Here is a 20,556-nt window from a genome sequence, read left to right as displayed (position 1 = left end):
TCTCCAATCAGTAACGACTTTGCGATCAGACGACACGGGAGGCGCAGCCCATTTTTCGAACCGCTCTCTCATCGGTGCTACGACCTGTCACTCATTCAATTTCAACCCGCCTTCAAAAACCAGCAGTGATGTGGCACAGGCTCATTATGTAGTATGCAGAGCGCAGCGATTCAACATATTTGAGTCTGGGGAGAGACTAGGCTCACACCGACAGCTAAGGGATCATTGTGCAAAAAAAGTTATTATATTGTATGTGTGAAGAATATCGGACGATATATCGATATCAGAATTTTGTTACTCCCTAATATCGGTACCAGTTCGGCTCCGCCCACAAAATACATAATCGCCGTTTACAAACATAAAAAGGGTCGATAGGTCGGGCCCTAATTAAGTTCTGTTCAGATGATAATATAACAATGAAAAAGACAAACAACCAACTGTGGAATGTAGATGCAAGTGTCCTTTATTTTCTTTTATAAAACCTTGTCATGATTATTACAATGAGACAAACGGCGACATCACTGTGACCAAGCTTCCCGCTAAATACATGTAGGCGTTAATTTTGACTTCAGGTCGATGTGAAGACAGACTGTGTGGAACTCATTTGCATAAAAAATAGACTTTAAATCATTTGGCGCGTCACCCCCTGCCGCTCATTGGCCCCTGGTCTCACATTATGGCAGTGGAATGCATTGTGATTGGCTGATCACCCCCCCCTCCCTCCCCTACACCCCAAAACATAATTGGCTAACAACAAAGGAACATTGGCTATAATTGGTTCATTAATAATCTAAATATAGAAGCAGAGAAAACATTCATCCACACACAAAACCTGTCAATCAAATGATGTCATCTTCCCAACAGACAAACCGTTAGACAAACACTATTTGTTAATTAGTCGTTAATTATTAGTTAGTCGTTAACCCATAAAGTCATGCAGTTAAGCTTCTCCCTTATAGAAAACATCCAACCAGCTCGTCCGTCCTCCATCAACACTGAATACTGAGGGAGGATTAGATTGGGGGGGGGATATCGTTTAAAAAATGACAATACCAGTACCCTTAACATGATACGATACCAATATGACATTATCAGTACTTGATTAAAAAGGTTTTTGTGTAGTATAGCCATACTTTTGGAAGTATTGGTGGCATCTTGGCAAGCTGAACAGTCAACTCCCTCACATACACCGCTCTGAACGGTCAACTCCTTCACATACACATACACAACACGCTCTTGACTTCACCACCACAGACTGCATGGGTTGTAGCTGCTGCGGTAGTGGGCCAATCACACATCACGCATTAAATCAAAGAAATTGACTGTGAGCAAAACCATAGTCTTTTTTTCTACATCTGTATACAAAGAGGATGGAATGCAGGTATCGTTCAAATCGGAGGAGTACGGATATTACTTGGTACTGGTTTATGGAATACCGATACATGTGCCCTGTGGTGGTGGTGGTGGTGGGGGGTTTGTGGCTTCATCAGTGAAGAGGCGCAGAGGGCAGACGACTGGAGGACTTTAAAGCAACACTCTGAATATTAATATCATCTAAGATGATGTGTGGAAGCAGGAATCTGTAAGACTAGAGGAGAGGAGTTTCTGGTACCAGCAAGCAGGAGGTGCTGAGGAGGAGGAGAAGCGAGTGGAGGAATGTTTTGGCCGTTAAGTTCTACCTTCACCTCCTCGACACCCAGCAAAGTTGGGGGGATGGGGGGGGGGGTCAGTATCCGATCTGAGTGGCGCTGCGCAAGCGTAAACTATTTGTGGCACATACCTCCCTTTAGCTCACTACCACAGATTAATGTGCATCTTCAATTGGAAAGAAACATGTAAATCGTCTCACACTCGAATACTAGAAAAGGTTGATGTGGACTCATAGCCAGCTACAGCTTTTATGTGCACATTTCATATTAATCGCTAATGTTAGCCATTTGGCTAGCTAACTGATGTAGCAAACAATCATGTTTCACATCATATCAAGCCAAAGCGGTGATATATAATTCCATAATTGGATACTTTGTTTCCAATATATGTTCACCAAAGCTAGCTAGCAGCTAAAATGTGGTAAAATGCGACTCAGATGGGGTTTAGACGGGGTAGTGACGGGGTATTGGGGGGGTGCAGGAGCTCAGGGCTCAGCTGGCGCTCAGGCTCAGCAGGAGTTGAGCTCGTCCATGGTCTGGTCGAGTGTGGCCTGCAGCTCACAGTTGGCATGCCTGGCACAGGTCACGGCATCTGGAGGGACGACAGGAAGTCACACTGAGGCTAACAGGAAGTCACACTGAGGCTAACAGGAAGTCACACAAAGTCTAACAGGAAGTCACACGGAGGCTAACAGGAAGTCACACTGAGGCTAACAGGAAGTCACACAAAGTCTAACAGGAAGTCACACTGAGGCTAACAGGAAGTGACACTGAGGCTAACAGGAAGTGACACGGAGGCGAGGTGTAGCGAGAAAAACAACGTGCGAAGCCACATATAGTTATAAGCCAAATAACGTAGAATCTAGAAAGTAGATATTCCTATATGAAGGAAAGCCCCGGGAGGCACGGGGAGAACATGCAAACTCCACACACACAGAAAGGCCCTTTTCGACGACCCCACCCGGGCGGTGGGCACTCGAGGACATGCGGACGGGCACGCATTCCTTCAGCGTTCACAGCGTCCCAGGTGGGAATCGAACCCAGGACCTTCGAGCTGTGAGGCGACAGCGCTTACCACTGCACCACTGTACCCCCCCCCCCCCCCCCCAACGTTTTACTTTTACAGAATGTAAAGTGCCCTCATACTTTAGATAGAATTTAAGAATTTAGTTGGACAGTTTTCGCCGTCTGCGCCATGTTAGTGGGCTTCCGGACTCGTCTCCATGGAGACAACACGTGCGTGGTGTCATGTTCCCGTAAAACCTATATTAAGTTGAATTCTCTCATTGTCTAATACAACAAATAGGCGCTATTTAGACGTGTTACGGTACAACACTGAGTCACTTTTCATCAGTCTTGAAAACACCATCTGCAAATGTAATGCCTACAGCATATTTGCTGCAAATTTGAGACAATTTAAGACCTTCATTTTCATGATTTGGATTTAAGACATTTTAATGACGCGCGGGAACCCTGAAGCAGCGCTTTGAGCGCAAGTCTCAAACCACATGACGATTTTTCGACATCCGGCATCGACGCGTGAAAGTGACGTCGATGTGTCGACAAGTTCATGCAACCCCTAGTGCCCACTTGCCCAGTGTACGTGAATGGCCATGTGATCCTCATTTTCAGGTGTGTTTGTATGGACAGAGATTATTTCTATATTATATATATATATAATATATATATTATCTATATATATATAGATATTATATTATTATTATTATTTAACCCCTTTGTGACACGAGTGTTTGGTTGTAGACTTACGCTCCAGGTCATCGATGGTCTTTTCCAGCTTGGCCACGCAGCGCTCGGCGGTCTCTGCTCTCGCCTCAGCCTAGAGGACAGGAAGTCAGCAGACAGCAAACAGGAAGTCAGCAGACAGCAAACAGGAAGTCAGCAGAGGGCAAACAGGAAGTCCGCAGGTACAAACAGGAAATCTATCTAAGACTGCTGTGTTGTATAAATAAAGTTATTGTTGTTATCGTTATTATTATTATACAGCTACATCCCTTTAAGAGCAATGCATCATGTGTAATCGCCTACTGTGGCTAATGTTAGCGGCTAGCTAGTTATGTTACATGGCAGTAAAACGCCACTGAATGACCAAATTGATATAACTTTTAACCATTTCGAGTAACACTGTTTCCATACGGATCACCAGCGTTAGTTTGTTGTTTATAACGTGGCTGGCTATATTTCTAACGTTCGCTACAGTATCTATCTACTGTATCTCTGATACACTGAAAATACTGGGAGGTGGACCATAGCGCCTCTGTCGATGATTTGATAGTTCTGGGCACTGGCGTTGGCCAATCCGGGCGTGTTCCACCCCCAAATCGATTGTGTTCTGGCGCAAAGCGAGTGGGTTCCAGGCATAGGTTCCAGGACGAAACAGGCTTGAGCCAACTACGGTATCTGGAGCAGCGCGGTAAATACAATATTCCTGGAATGCGAGTTTAATTAAACAGTTACATGTCCTCTGCATTCTACTACATCAAATGAAGACATTACCGTTTGTTTTATTTGGTATGTTACATACTTATTGGCCAAGTTATGTTAGTTATGGCCTAGGAATTCTGCCAGGGTAAAGAAGAGTTTTCAAATCAAGTAGAATACCGTTTTGCAAGAAATCTGGGGGGGGTCAGTCCGCCTTTAATAATGGATAACTGTTGGCTAACTGACTAACTGCTGGATAATAATTAAATAAACACCAACTACTGAATTAACTGCCCCACCTAACCAACAAGCTAACTTACTGACACAGCTAACCAGCTAGCCAACAAGCTAACTTACTAAGTCAGTCAGGGTCTGTACTGAAAACAAGAATTCAAACTCACCTCCTTCAGTTTGTCAGTAAGCTTCTTGATCTCGTCCTCGTAACGATCTTCCTTCTGAGAATACTGCAGAGAGAGAGAGACAGACAGACAGAGAGCAATCAGAGAACCAGCAGTCTGGAAACATCAGACAATAGCCAATCAGAAGTCTGGAAACATCAGGCCACAGCCAATCAGAAGTCTGGAAACTAGGGATGCACGATATGGATTTTTTCAACCGATACGATAACCGATCAATATCTGCTTCTCCTGGCCGATAACCGATACAATAACCGATAATTATTATAATAAAAAAATATATATACAGAAAATACCTGTATTTTATGCACACCTGGGGTAAAAAAAAAAAGGCAGATGTAGTGAGCATAGCTCTGGCCTAACCAAATCTAACTGACATCACTGTGAACACAAAACAATGAAAACTTCTGATATAATATGATTGTTTTAATAAAGTGTATCACTCAATTATAGTCAATACAAAAATAAATGCTTTTATAGAACGGGGAAGCCAATGACTTTGTCTTCCTTATTATTGGCTGTGTCCAGCAGCTAGCTCAACTGTAAAGTCCCTTTGTTATAGTGGGTCTCCCGGCTAGCGCGGTTATACTTTAAAATACACAATCCCTGGATGTTTCGTTTCGGGTAAAGGGGTTTCCATTGGTTTCTATATGTTTACACCAGCTCTGTGTGTATGAAGTGCTTTTGCGGGGCTGTTTGATCACAAGCAGTGTCAGTGTGTCTGCCAAGCGGGCGAGCCTGAAATGTAGGCCGCGCTACGAGCTAACGCTAACACTCGCTAAGCTAACGTAAACAAGAAACAAATCCGCTGCATCATCGCCAGCTTTGGTTTAACGTAACAGACGTTTGCCCTCCTCTCGGAACCCGTGCGGGACATGGATTGCAAATTACAATAGCTGTGATCATCTAAACTGTGAAAAACGGCAACATACTGCATGGGAGCAGCCATGTTTGGCCGTCGCAGCTGTGATGTCACGAGCGTGCGACAACAATAGCTCCGGTCCGAGGTAAAAACAACGCCTGATTATCGGCTGTTAAAAGGCCATTATCGGAATAATAAATAATAACGCAAAATGGCCCTATCGGCCGATAGGGCTGTCACTTTTCATTCGAAATTCGAATGCAACTTCGAATGTGGGGGAGGGGTTCGTGTTCGATATGTAAATTGACTGTTCAAATTTTTTTTTTTTTTTTTTTTATGAACCAAAATGAACCAACTGCTGCTTGCCTTGCTGGTAATGTTAATCCCATGTCAGAAAAAGTCTCCAGATTTGTCGCGTTAGTCTCTTCTGAGAAAGATTGTCTCCAGGGTCTGAAAAGTTGTCTCGAGTTGGATGCAGCCAAGTTTGTGAGGCAGTGTTGTGACTGTGAGCGTCCAAGCTAACACATCGGGCTGATGCCCGCTGGCCTGGACTGATTTTTTTTTTTTTTTTTAATTAACCAAAAAACTTCGAATATATTCGAACGAATTTCGGGCAATTAAAGTTCGTTCAAACTTTATTTTGGGAAAAAGTGACAGCCCTATCGGCCGATAATATATCGGTCTGTTAATTATCGTGCAGCCCTACTGGAAACATCAGACCACAGCCAATCAGAAGTCTGGAAACATCAGACTACAGCCATTCAGAGAACCAAGGGGGGTACGGGGGGAACAATTACAATTTCTGGTCAAATCATGGCCGACCGCCTCCCACTCCAGACACAAACTCTTTGAAATACTCTCAAGACCAAAACCTCTCACCACAAGAACAGCTTCTTCAAAAATCAAATCGCCCTCATCAACCCCCTCTACTAAAGGACTCCACCCCCCAATATCCCCCGGGCACAGCCGGCTCAACAACATTGCAGAATGCCTCACTGACACAACCTTCTACTTTGTGTGTACGTGTATATATTGTATATATTGGACTGCACTTTTTAATTTTATTTACTTACCCTTTTCAAGTTTTGCTGAGCGTTATTGTGGTGTTTATTTTAATAGCAGAGACATCAGTTGATCCAACTTAAAGTCGCTCACCAGTGTTTCCCTTACAATTGTACAAGCCTGGTAGGCAGAAATTACACAAGATCTTCCCTACTATCTCACCACTGTGTGAAAGGTGTCAAGTGTTGGAGGGCACACTATCTCATAACCTTTGGTTCTGCCCTTCACTAACGAGATTTTGGGCCAAAATATTTGACTGGGTACTCTGAGGCCTACAAAATAGCCCTTCAGCCGGAGGCAGAACTTGCCATCTTCAACTGTGCAACAGTCTCTGACACAGGGGACAACTGTTGCCAAGAAACTCATCCTGAAGGAATGGAAGTGCCCCTCCTCACCCTCTTTTCAATAGTGGCTGACTGATATGACCTCTGTTATACGGATGGAGAGACTTAGGTTCCTGAGGAGGACCAGTTCACTTAAGAAATTCTCTGCTATTTGGGACCCATTTCTAGCCTACCTCATTGAGGTTGGGGGCGACGGGTGATTTTGCCGGGGATCCCAGGCACAATACCTCTTACAAGCATATAAGCACCTTACGCGACGTAATACTGAATATCAATGTATTATTTTTTCTCTCTCTCATATGTTTTTCTTTTCTTTTCCTGTGTCTGAGCCTGTTTGTTTGTCTTGTTCGTATGTTGTTCAAAAAAAAGTTGAAAATAAAATATTGGGGAAAAACTGCCTGATGGCATCAGTCGTGCAATTTCACTAAACAGTGAAAATAAATAAACTGCTGTTGATACACTCCTCCATCACATCAGTGGATTAAACTGGAGGTTCATCCATTACTACTATAACCTTCACTTTACTGTTCACAGTGATTAGTAATCAATAAGCTGGTTTGCATGCCTAAATGCCCACCCTCTCCCTGCTCCTCCTACCTTCTCAGTTTTGGCGTCCAGTGATTTTAAATTATTGGAGACATTTTTCAGCTCGTCCTCCAACTCTGCACATTTTCTGCAGTTCACAGGTGTATATACAGGAAGGAGGGAGGAGGAAGGAGAGAGGAGGAGGAGAGAGGGGCAGAGGAGAGAGGGGCAGAGGAGAGAGCCGAAAGAGAAATGACCTTTAACCTTTTCAGTCTGATCAGCTGTGGGATGTTGAATAGTTGTGATGCGTTCCTGTATCGGAAGCCACGGGGGTCACATTCCGCCTACACATCATTCCCATCTACACAGCTATGTATTTCGTTGACGTGTATAAATGCGCTATTTATTTTGTTGAAGTGTAACACACTGTATTTTTTGGAAGTGTAACACTATGTATTTTGTTGGTGTAACACTATGTATTTTGTTGGTGTAACACACTGTATTTTTTGGAAGTGTAACACTATGTATTTTGTTGGTGTAACACACTGTATTTTTTGGAAGTGTAACACTATGTATTTTGTTGAAGTGTAACACACTGTATTTTTTGGAAGTGTAACACTGTATTTTGTTGAAGTGTAACACTATGTATTTTGTTGAAGTGTAACACTGTGTATTTTGTTGACATGTAACACGCTATGTATTTTGTTGAAGTGTAAACACGCTATGTATTTTGTAGAAGTGTAACGTGCAATTTATTTTGTTGAACTGGAACACACTATGTATTTTGTTGACATGTATCACGTTATGTATTTTGTTGATGTGTATCACGTTATGTATTTTGAAGTGTAACACGTGTTGTTGAATTGGAACAAGCTACGTATTTTGTTGACATGTATCGCGTTATGTATTTTGTTGATGTGTATCGCGTTATGTATTTTGTTGACATGTATCGCGTTATGTATTTTGTTGATGTGTATCACGTTATGTATTTTGAAGTGTAACACGCTCTGTGTTTTGTTGATGTGTAACACTGTTTTGTTCAGCCCAGGAAACTCCAGTGTAGTGCGTTGCACGCCAACAAAATGCATAGCACTGTCTATTTAGATGGCGTAAACAGACAACTGAAGCGGGTGTAAACGACAGGTGAATTGTGTTCCCTGTGGCATTCCATGTTCCTGTCACGTGTCACAGGGTTCTGATATATAGCGTCTCTGTTATGTGTCTGTTGTGTGTGGAGCAACATGTCTAACTGCAGCAGGTTAAGGTCATGCAGATGGAAGGAGGAGGAGCTGAAGCAGCTGAGGTCAGAGGTCAGGTGGAGGCAGGAGGTCCAGACCCTTTGATTGACAGGAGGGCGCGGGAGGTCAGGTGACCAATACCTTGTCCTCAGAGGCCTGCAAGCTCTTCAGTGATTGGTCGAAACTCCTCAACTGCTCATCCAACCTCCGAACCTTACTGTTAGACGGGCAGACAGACAGGTAGACACACAGGCAGGCAGGCAGACAGACCGACAGGCAGCAGGGATGTTGCAGCACATGCAGGACGACCGACATGTTTCCATGGAAACAGACAGGGAGAGAAATATCGATATATTAAAATGACGTTAGTCGTTTTGGAATTAACATTCTACTGTACAGCATCAAATATTAGTACTGCCAAGACAATACTCGATACACGATCAATAGATAATGCAAAATAGTGATGCACAGATATATCTGTTGAATATCAGAAATGGCGGACTTTTGCATTTTTGACTACAATCGGCGCATCAGCCGATAACATTAAATCCGCCGATGGCAGTGGCTGATACTCTAATCAAGTTTGAATGGAAGGACATGCAGTCTGTTAGGAAGCGGTAACAATACATTTGTTAAAAAGGCATTTTTGTTATGTAAAAGAATGTTATAATAATATGTATATTCATGCTGTTGGAGCATTACAGGCATGCAGGATCCAGCGCTACCAAGTGTGTGTGTGTGCGTGCGTGCGTGCGTGCGTGTGTGACCTCTCAGCCTGCTCGGCTCTGTCTTCGGCTCGTTCCATTTCTCCATCATTCACCACCAGCTTACGGGCCACCTGTCAATCAAACGGACAGATACACACCTGTCAATCAAACAGACAGATACACAGCTGTTAAGTGTGACTCACGGGAAGCAGGCTGTAGGGAGAAGCTCTGCCATTGGTGCCGACCATTTCAGTTGGAGCGAAGGGAAATCCCTTTCCGCTAGGGGTGCTCCGATCCGGCTAAAGCACGATCCGATCCGATTCCGATTCCTGGAGTCACGATCCGATTCCAGAATCGATTCTCGATTCCAACGATTCTCGATTCCAACGATTCTCGATTCCAGAATCTAGAATCGATTCTCAATTATGTAGTTTTATATTGCAATAACACACAAAGGTAAATATAAGACAAAAAATGACAAATGTATTAATGCTGAACTTCAAATTCAACTTCTGAAGTATTACAGTCAGGGCCTAAATTCATTTAGCAAACTAGGGGGGAATTCCCCCCTTATGTTCTTCAGATAAGATGGATTTATAGGCTGGGGGGGGATCTGTAGACTTTGAGAAGGATTTATAGATTTTGGGGGGAATACATTAACCAGAGTTCTTAAGTGCAAGAGGTGGTGGCACCGTGGCAGTACAGTACACAAATTACATGAACATTTGGACACTTATTCAGCCGGTATCTTGCATGTTGCGTTCAGGTGCACTGTAAAAAAATTTTTTTTTTTTTTTTTTACAATACAAAGAAGAATCGATTCTTGGGAGTTTGGAATCGATCCAGGAATCGTGGCATTAAGAATTGCGATCCTTTCAGAATCGATTTTTTGGATCACCCCTACTTTCCGCTCTCAAATGCCTCTGCCACTGTGAAACAACAAGTGCGGCGGCGGGGAGGCGCGGCAGGCGGCACACTGCACCATCGCACCAGTTATTTCACTATTTCTTGATAAAACTAGCCCATTGAGAAAGAAAACAATTGACACATTTCTGTGCAGAATGAGTGAATATTCAACACACAATATACACACTTACACACATAGTGCAATAAGGAGAACTGTGGAGCCCCCCCAGGGGTTGCCTGGTACAAAAACAAATATGGTAAATCAGTGGGCACGTTTTATTACAATTTACTCCTAACCGTGCCTAAGGATTAGTAAACCAAGTGCACAGATTAACAGATTAACGTAGTTTATCCAATACAGACTGTGCTCCGTCCGCGCCGCACTATCACTAGTAACCGACCCATAAGCGCTCTGCAAAATCTTAACCACAACCCAAACCTTGTTATTAACCGTTAATAACAAGGTTTGGGTTGTGGTTAACCCGACTGTTACTACCGCCGCGCCGTCTCCGTCTTGTACCACGATCTCTCAAATTAGCACAGTTTCTCTTTGTCGCTCCGTCCCCTCACACCGCTCTCGTCCACCCCTCAAAACATTAAACACCAACCTGAACCTAATTGAGATTAAATCTACTCTTGGTGTTGAATGCTCTAAAACTATTATCACAGACGATAAACATATTCAATTTGGGTTCATTAATATTAGATCAATCACTAATAAAGCCCTCCTGGTCAATGACTTAATTATTGAACATAATATTGACATAATGGGATTAGGCAAAAGAATGTTGTTCTTCCACTCATTGAAGCCTCCCCCCCCTAACTTTACCAATTTGCATATTGCCAGAATGTCAAGAAATGGTGGGGGCATCGGCCTAATTTATAACTCAAATCTAAGTCTTTTGCAGTGCTCCCCTGCTACAAATTTACATGTAAAAAATGTATTGATAAATAAATAAAAATCTCTTTATTTTCACACAATTTCAAATCACACAATTTATCAGTGAAATACTGTAATTTATAGATCCATTATGGTATAACTTATTTTTAATGATACTTATGCTTAAATTAACCTAGTCACACTCATATTCTGGTTTATTTCAAGAAAACCATTTTGGCTAGTGGACATTCTAATTGGCTGGTAACTTTAAAATCGAGCAGCCATATTGGCAGGTGATCAAAAAAGTTAATTTCAAGCCCTCATTGTTAAGCCACAGCACAGTAAAGAGGCTGTGTAATGTGATGTTTTCTTCATACATCTAGCCTCTTACATTAGCTCTCAAAGTCAACCAGATTCATGCATTTTAGTTTCAAATGTACACAATTTTCTCCCCCCTAAAGGATCCTAGTTCCACCCACCACAATCTCTCAAAATCCTGTGGGAAACAAACACATTATTAGTATTTTCTTTGTTCTAACAAATGTACATTGCCTGTTCGTGTTTTGCAATGTGGATATTGTTTTATTTATAATTACATTGAACATTGGGTCTTTATAAGAATGTTTATTTGTATTATTTCAATTGTCACGCTCATGGATACACATGAGGTTTGTTTATTAACCCATTGATACCTGATGCAGCATTTGTGTGTGTATCCCTTTAAGACCGCATCACGGGGTTTGCGGTCTTAAAGGGATACACACACAAATGAGGGATATATTACGCAAATGCTGCATCAGGTATCAATGGGTTAATTGGGGGGAAAGGACCACCGGAACAAACGCTGCGAACATGATCCGGCTACTTTTTCAATCTGACTGGCTACTCAAAAGTTTGGGGAACTCCCTGTAAGGTGATGTGCGTTTGCATGTTTTGATTGTTTCAACCAGATAAAAATAAAGTTAGATGCAACATTATATAACCAGCGACAATCACTTTTTGGCAGAAATGACAGCTGCAGCATAGCGACGCTGTGTCTGGGATGAGCCAGCCTACCTCACATGGAAAGAAAACTCTCTCTCTCTGCAGTTGTGTGACAGTGCAGAGCAAACAGGTTCATTTTGTCGCATCAATTGTCAAACGGTTTGGCCGTCTCCACCCGTATTCATTCCATGCGCATCGCCGTTTGCTTGCGTCTCTCGTTTGCTTGCGTCTCTCGTTTTAACGTTCGTGATAGTATTATGTTATGGATCCCAATGGAGCTGGAGTTCACATGGCGAGACTCGCCCAGCCCTATTGTCTTCTTCTGACTGGCTAGTACTCCTAACCAATGATTTGCTGGTCACCCCCCCCCCCCCAATCCTATAATAAAATTGCCTAGGTGGACAGGTGGGTGGTAGTGTCTGTCAGTCACAATTTGCCATGGCTATTGTCAGCGGAGGCATGAAAATACAATAACATCATAATTCAATTTGCGTGTGTGTGTGTGTATGTTTGTGTGTGTGTATGTTTGTGTGTGTGTGTGTGTGTATGTTTGTGTGTGTGTGTGTGTGTGTGTGTGTGTGTGTGTGTGTATGTTTGTGTGTGTGTGTGTGTGTGTGTGTGTGTGTGTATGTTTGTGTGTGTGTGTGTGTGTATGTTTGTGTGTGTGTGTATGTTTGTGTGTGTGTGTGTGTATGTTTGTGTGTGTGTGTGTGTATGTTTGTGTGTGTGTGTGTGTGTATGTTTGTGTGTGTGTGTGTATGTTTGTGTGTGTGTGTGTGGGGTTCTCACCTCCTCATACTTGCGGTCGGCCTCCTCAGCGATGTGTTTGGCTTCCTTCAGCTGGATCTCCTGTATCTCCATCTTCTCCTCGTCCTTCAAAGCTCTGTTCTCTATCACCTTCATCCCTCTGACAGACAGACAAGTAGACAGACAGGTAGAGAGACAGACATGCAGGGAGACAGAAAGACAGACAGGTAGAGAGATAAGCAGACAGACAGACAAGTAGACAGACAGGTAGAGAGGCAGACATGCAGGGAGGCAGACAGACAGGGAGAGAGACAGACAGAAAGACAGACAGGTAGAGACAGACAGGTAGAGAGATAGGCAGACAGACAGACAAGCAGACAGAATCACAGGTAGACAGACAGAGACAAAGACAGACTTGTAACTTTATCCAACACTAGACATGCAGTCCCCTTTCAAATGTGGGTTAACATATACGCACCTTATCCCACACAAATTATTTCCAATGGCGAAATGCCTGACCGGAGCGCAGTCCAATTGAAGTGCGCGGTCTCCCTTTGTTGTGACAAGCGGAGATAATGGTTGGTAACTTATTTGCAGTGAATGCGTTTGGGAAAAGTAGGCCTAACCTATCATAATGGGCCTGTATGTCATTGTAAAAAATTGTTTTGAATGATCGCTCCTGTATCAATAAAGTCTGTTTTTCCTCAAGTCATTGGAAATGTTTAGAATGTTGGAACAATCAACCTACCAGCCAACACAATCTCTCCGTGATTAATTATTTCAATCCATGTGGTCATGGCCATGTGGCTGTTAATGGTCAGTTACGGTATTTATTTATTTCTATATGAATAGTTAATTTGCAAAAACAGATTTAAAGCCATTCTTAAAATTTGCCAAATAGACAACACATACTGATATGCCATATAGCATATCAAAGTGAAAATCATTAGGTGAAAGTTGTAAGCCTAATTATGATCTACAATGAGACAAAATATTAAAAGATAAAATGCTTATGATATAAATATATAGACCCAATAAGAGGCATAAGAGAAAATAACCATTAATAGGCTATATTGCTTTGTCCTACCTTTCCTGTCTTCTTGGACTTACAGTAGGAGATGCTGCTTTATCTTCAAAATAATCATGTCAATCTACAATAGGCTATCGAAAAAACATGTCAGAGGTGTCGGACGCGATGCGAGTGAGGTGCCAAAAATGTACATTCACACTTCAAGTTTGATACTCTTTGATTGAACGGTGATAAGAACATAGCCTAATCGACACACATAATTAGTGAGTGCAGACAGAGAATTTTGAATGGCAGTAACCACAGAATCCATGGTTAATCACAGGCAGGTTGCCTGTCTGTGAGCATTTGGCAGCGAGAGGAGGGGGGAGGCACCCCGCTGACCGAAATGCCGAAATGACAGACCGCCGTCCAACTGAAGTGTGCGGTTTCCCTCTGTTGTGACCAGCGGAGATAATGGTTGTTTGCAGTGAATGAGTTTGGAAAAGATATGTAGACCTAACTTATGGGCCTGTATTTCGTTGTAAAATATATTTTTTTTAAATATCTCTCCTGTGTGAGCTGAGCTCTTGATGAGACTAACAGGCAGGCTACTTAGAGCGGTGGAAATGGGCCATACGCTACTGCACAGAGTCAGGCGACTCAAGCAGTACTGCTGTAACAGCTAGCAGTAGCCTAGCTGCTGCTGCTGCTGTATTTCTCTCTCAACTCTCTCCAGTCTCCTCAACTCTCTCTTATTAGGTTCAAAAGCCCACGCGAATCTAACGTTATATCCGCCAGTAATTCTGTCACTTTTCTGCCAGCTAGTTAAATTCAACACACACACGTTGTTGGTCAGGATCTGACTGTAACGTTAACGTTAGCCTGCGCCGTTCAATATTGCTAGTGCTGTATCAATCAACTTCAACTTTCACTTTGGAAACAGGCGAGTTAAATTCACAGTTGAAGACTTGTACTCACTGTGGGTTGAAAACAGGAAAGAACGTGAGGTTTCTTCTTTCTCTTAAAAGTTTTTCACAACAAAAGAACTGACTTCTCGTGCACGGGGGACGCCCAGGCGACATTAAACAAGCGCACCCAGTGCAGAGAAGCAGTAGAGCGGAGGAGGGGGAGGGGAGGCTTTTCTGAGTCTGAACTGGGTGCACTCATTTAATGCTGTTGGCGCGTCCCCCACGCGTCACGGTAAGTGGACTTGGTATGTTTTATTATTAAAACGGCACAAATTTAATTCGAACAGATAATGAATCACGATGGTCGATGCCATCGTCCATCGTGCCAACCCTAATCTAAGGTGTGCGGTAAAGGTAGGATGTATCTAAGATGTGAGGTAAACATAGGTTGTAGGTTCTAAGGTGCAGTAGGTAGGCTGTCTGTTCTTATGTACAGTGGGTACTGCTGGGTAGGCTGTAGGTTCTAAGGCCTAGTTCCTCATTGCGCGGCTCGCGAGACGATGGCGGCTCTCGAAGCTTTAGTTGGCGTCTCTAAGAAATTGCAAAAAATAATAATAATAATAAAAAAAATACGATTCCCCCCCCCCCCTGCTCTCCCCAAAATTTCAATAAACCTTTATGGCATATTATTACAATACAACAATACTGGTGTTGACAGTAATAGAAGTTGCCAAATCATTCAAAACAATAAGCATTTTGCTTTTGGGAGTATTGTGCCAGCGTGCAGCGCTGTTCCAAAACGTGTCAACGTGTGTCGTTGCCTGGGAAACACACATCCCATAATACGACTGTTCGCATCGCATCCCATAATAGTATGATGATACTTGGGATGCCATTGCGAACATAGATGTGAACAGGTTAGCTAAAACTTCAGCGTCGCCAGCGACGGCCCCCACCGTTGCGGTCGGGGAACGTTTCGAAATCCCTCCAGGCCTGAAAGATTTTCTAGGGGAAACTGGTATATATATGTGTGTGTGTGTGTGTGTGTGTGTGTGTGTGTGTGTGTGTGTGTGTGTGTGTGTGTGTGTGTATGTGTGTGTGTGTGTGTGTGGAAAACAATAAAACAAAAGAATGGTAGGCAGATGTGCTTGGTTGGGGTGGCTTTTGGTGTTTTGCGGTAAAAGTGGCTCTCCTATTGATGTTGTCCTGCCAGTGCGGCTCTCATCGAAGAAATAGTGAGGATCACTGTTCTAAGGTGTAGTAGGTTACCTCTCGCTCTCGTCAGCGCTCTTCTCGGCCTCCTCCAGTTTGTGCAGGGCGGTGGACAGTCGCTCCTGAGCACGGTCTAGCTCATCTTCCACCAGCTGGACCCGCCGCCCTAGAGATGCCACCTCAGACTCCGCCTGGAGAGTAAGTAAAAAAAAGTTTATTTGTATCATTTTCCGCTCTTTAGTTACTCAACTGCAAACTCCTCCTCCGTGGGCGTGTCTCTGGTGGCTCTCTGCTGCACGTTTGCTCTGAACTTTCTGCTGCACATTTCAAAGTGCGCTGCACCCAGCGTCTATTTTCAGAGCGCTCCGCCGTTTTTGTGCGCCGGCTCCCAGCGCTCCCAGCTGAGAATAATTTAACTTTTCAGAAAGACGCTGGTGTCGGGTGCTCCTTTTCTGGCAACTAATCATATGGAGAAACTATCGCAACAGAGACAGAAAGGCTCAATTGTGGGAGCAGATTGGCTGCTCTTCACAGGCACAGCTAACGTTAGCTCCAGCATGCATCGGTTTGCGTTTCCCCATGGCTTCTTCTACTCTTTTTCTCATCTTTCTCTAATCCGGAGAGCACTGTCGCCACCTAATGGGTCCGTAAAATAGCTTATACACCTTCAAAATCCCCCATATTTTTACAGGAGATGCATCAGGCTTTGATCCACGTCCCACCGTCAAAAAACGCAATTGACGTCTTTAGGCGTCAATGGCAGCCTACGTTACTATTTGAATTGACGTCAATGGCAGCCAATGAGTTAATAAGACACTTCAGCTTGTTGTGTGTGTGTGTGTGTGTGTGTGTGTGTGTGTGTGTGTGGGGGGGGTGCTACCTGCTCCCTGCTCCTCTTCTCCTCCTCCACCTGTCTCTGCAGGAGGTCGGCTCGCTCCTCTGCATCATCAGCCTGCTGCTGAAGAACCTTGATCTTCTTCTTCACTGCCTCAATGCTGTTAGCTCCAGACATGATGTCACTTCCTGCTGAGAGAGGGGGCAGAGAGAGAGAGAGAGACTGAGGGAGAGAGGCAGAGAGAGAGAGAGAGAGAGGGAGAGAGAGAGAGACTGAGGGAGAGAGGCAGAGAGAGAGCGAGAGAGGGAGAGAGGCAGAGAGAGGTGGTGGAGGTGCCGGGAGGAGTAAGACATTTAACATCAGACCATCAAACAGTAAGAAAGTAAACATAATAAGGAGATAAACAGACAGAAATCCAGACAGAGGTTAGACAAAGACCAGTGTGAAAAACTAGTCTAGCTTTCCAAAGTGTCAACAGAGTCACAGATCTACAGTCCAGTGGAAGTCCGCTCCACAGTTTAGGAGCCACAGTCTCAAAGGCTCCATGACCATGCAGGGCTCTCTATGTGATTACGACAACCAGGGGCGGACTGGGATCATAATTCAGGCCGGGCATTAGATACCAAGCAGGCCAGGCCGATACGGGCCGACGCGCGTGCCGGCGTCCGAAGGGCGGCGGCGAAAAATTTGGGCCGTTTGAAGCCCAATTTGGGCCGTTTGAAGCCAGATTTGGGCCGTTTGAAGCCCAATTTGGGCCGTTTGAAGCCCAATTTGGGCCGTTTGAAGCCAGATTTGGGCCGTTTGAAGCCCAACTTGGGCCGAGTCCAGTTTTACAATGAGATGCACCCACTTTAACCCTGAATAAAGTAATAAAACCACTAGTAAACCAGTAGGCGGCTATATATATATATATATTTTTTTTTTTGCAGGCCAGGCCAGGCCACCGGGCATTTGCTCGACGTGCCCGATTATGCAGTCCGCGCCTGACGACAACCTTAAACTGAACTCTAAACTTGATGGAGGCCAATGTAAGGAGGAAGCTAAGCTGGCTGTGAGGTACTCTATTCTCTTTAAAAAATCAAATTTCAAATTCCGCCTACCTGCCTGTACTTCAAGCTGGGGAAAGTTGGTCAAAACAGAAAGGGAAACTCGTGGAAAATAAAGGCAGGTGACAGTATTTCTCCAATCATCTGACACCTGTCCTGCATCGGTTTTATTTACATGTGTCGCGATTAGTCGAATAGACCTTTTTCATGGGGGCCATTTTGTGTCGGAAAGGCAGTACCACATCTCAGTTTAGAAACCAGGGTACTTCACCGTACGTTTCTGGCATCATATGAGGCTAGATAACCTAAGGCACATGTGTCAATATCAAGGCCCAGACATGCCCTACACAACTTTGAATCAGGTCCACCAATACATTCTGACAATCAATTTAATGTGGCCCATGCCTACTTTACATCGGTGTCTCTCTCTCTTTCTCCCTGCTCTAGTTGGCTCCCGTTTGGAGGATAAAACCCCTCCCCGTGAGTAAATATTCAATCACGGTTAGTATGCAAATGACTTTTGAAGCGCTTTCTGGAAATCGTGTAAAAAAACACATTTACGCTTCAAAAGTCTCATTTGTGAATATTATTTTGCTGAACACAAAGTTTGCTGTTTCATAAACTTTTGTTATTAACCACAGACCTTATTTCATTATTTCCCCATAGAAAAATCCCATTGACTTTTACATGTAAGTCGGAAGTGCAGGGACTTTTGGGGTAGGCCTACACAAATACGTCATCCCTGCGGCTCCATTACTTACATCTTGAATAATAATAATAATAATAATAATAATAATAATAATACATGTCCAGCCCCTGATTGTATTCACAACCCTCAGCATGGCCCTCAGTAAGTTTGAATGTTACACCTCTGACCTAAGGTATCATGCTAATTTAACTTTTCCATAACCCCACCCCCCACCTGAATGTGAGCAACTGCAGCACTACTCAATTTCCCCAAAGTATTTCCTAGTTGCACAATGCACCTTAGGTTAAGATTTCCCTTAGAGTCAGAGTTAAGGTGTCCATAAAATAGAATCGGCTGCACAAAACACCCTTAAATCTTGTGCTTATGTTTTCCTTAAATTGTTTAACCTTATGGAGAAGATTTAAGGGTGTTTTGTGCAGCGGATTCTATTTTATGGACACCTTAACTCTGACCCTAAGGGAAACCTTAACCTAAGGTGCTTTGTGCAACTGGGCCAGTTCTGAAATAACGGTGCAAAGTTAGGCAACATTTCAATAACGCTCCAAATTTAGGCACATTTTCAAATGCGTCCCTTGAGCTCTCGTCTAGATTATGTGAATTAAGATGGGTTCTCTGGGTAAAAGTCTCCCCTGGCCTTCACATATAACGTAGCATTAATGTGGTAAGGTATGGTAAAGAAGGTAGGGTAGTCTACCCTGAAAAATGCTACTCTACCATAATAGACTCGTAGAGTAGCATTTTTCAAGAGGGTAGCACACACGGTCAGAACACCTGCAGCATGCTAACACATGCTAACTCAGAGGAACAACGCCCTGCTGCCTGTCTGTCGCCCTGCCGTCTCTCTCTCTCTCTGTGTGTCGGACAGGCAGACAGAGAGAGAGACAGACAGGTTAGGCGGACACACAGGTTAATAGACAGTAAACGGGTGACAGATCGTGTTACCTACCTGATGTTTCTTCAGGTGAAAGTCACGGGAGATCTGCGCTCCAAACACAGCTGACAGCTCCCGATGGCTAACGTTAGCAGGCTAATAGGCTAACTAGCAGGCCAACTAGCTAGCTAACTTCCTTCAGTCTGTGCAGGCTAAAGGTTTGGCGTATCTCACACACTCCTCGCGGCTCTACTTTACTATGTAGTGTTGTTGTTCGTGTTGTTGTTGTTGCTGTTGTTGTTTTGTTTATTCTTCAGTTCAGTTCAGATCTTATGTACTGCTCGTCTTCTTCCTGATTTCATCCAACTTCCGGGTGACTCCACCCTCTTCCGCTCTACGTTCCCTCCACAGGAAGTGACGCATTGCACCCGAGTGATGGGTGTGGGCCATTCTATTTGATTAAATGTTTATTTCTTACAAACATTAAAGTCGAACTTAACCCGTTCGTCGCCTGCGTCGCAGTCCGTTTCAGACTGAAATCATAACTTGTCTGAGATGACAGGTTGAGAGGCGGGTCATAGTAGCATGTCGATGATTTTATTTGACAATTCTGGGGACTGGATTGGGCTTTTGCCAATCCTGGCGTGTTCCGCCTCCAAATCGAGTGGGTTTCAGCGTGTTGTGGCGTGCCGCAAATAATATTCCTGGAATGCGAGTTTTAAGCCAGTTACATTTCTTTGCATGCTTAGACATTACCGTTTGATTTAGCATTAGTTTGCATAATTGGTCAAGTTAATAGTTAGTTTATGGACTAGAAATTCTGCCAGATGACAGGCACTAGGCGCCATTTCCCCCTTGGAAGAGAACGCTTTGATTGACAGGCTGACAGCTGCCATGTCGATTGGTTGAAATGGGGTAGAAATTTGATAGTAGCCTACTAGGTGACATCAGCAAACTGTATGAATTAAATCTTGAAAAATGAACTTTTGATGTGAAAATGTGTGAAAAACTAAAGAAATTAGATTTTTGTCATACATTATTAAATAGGTGCACTGAATACCTAGGTATTTGAACTAAAATAAAATAAGTCATTTTTGGGTTCAGCTTGACTTTAAGGTATGTATAAATTCTACAAATAGAACATATTGTGTAAACTAATATATACTGTCATACATAGGATACTTACACAATGATACCACGATTATTA

The 20,556-nt window shown here is 43.5% G+C and overlaps 1 protein-coding gene across 3 annotated transcripts; it reads right to left on the bottom strand.

The window, feature by feature from the left end:
* Positions 1 to 445: 445 nt before the first annotated feature.
* Positions 446 to 19,725, bottom strand: LOC310798956 (uncharacterized protein). 3 transcript variants are annotated; one of them, XM_083661512.1, is made up of 9 exons: positions 19,425 to 19,725; positions 16,769 to 16,995; positions 15,946 to 16,079; positions 12,802 to 12,919; positions 9,303 to 9,373; positions 8,677 to 8,752; positions 4,490 to 4,552; positions 3,417 to 3,486; positions 446 to 2,241 (listed from the first exon to the last, which is right to left on the bottom strand). In XM_083661512.1, the coding sequence occupies exons 2-9, from the start codon at positions 16,898 to 16,900 to the stop codon at positions 2,159 to 2,161; spliced, it is 747 nt and encodes a 248-aa protein (XP_083517638.1). In that variant the 5' UTR covers positions 16,901 to 16,995; positions 19,425 to 19,725; the 3' UTR covers positions 446 to 2,158. The 3 variants fall into 3 exon arrangements, with proteins under 3 accessions (XP_083517638.1, XP_083517640.1, XP_083517639.1); XM_083661514.1 differs by lacking the exon at positions 8,677 to 8,752 and adding an exon at positions 7,370 to 7,445; XM_083661513.1 differs by having other exon boundaries at positions 16,769 to 16,945.
* Positions 19,726 to 20,556: the final 831 nt, after the last annotated feature.

This window comes from Poromitra crassiceps (assembly GCF_964638095.1).
Source record: "Poromitra crassiceps genome assembly, chromosome: 26".
Classification (NCBI taxonomy): domain Eukaryota; kingdom Metazoa; phylum Chordata; class Actinopteri; order Beryciformes; family Melamphaidae; genus Poromitra; species Poromitra crassiceps.
The sequence above is the reverse complement of the archived record's forward strand: the minus strand, read 5'-3'. Positions and strand labels throughout refer to the sequence as shown.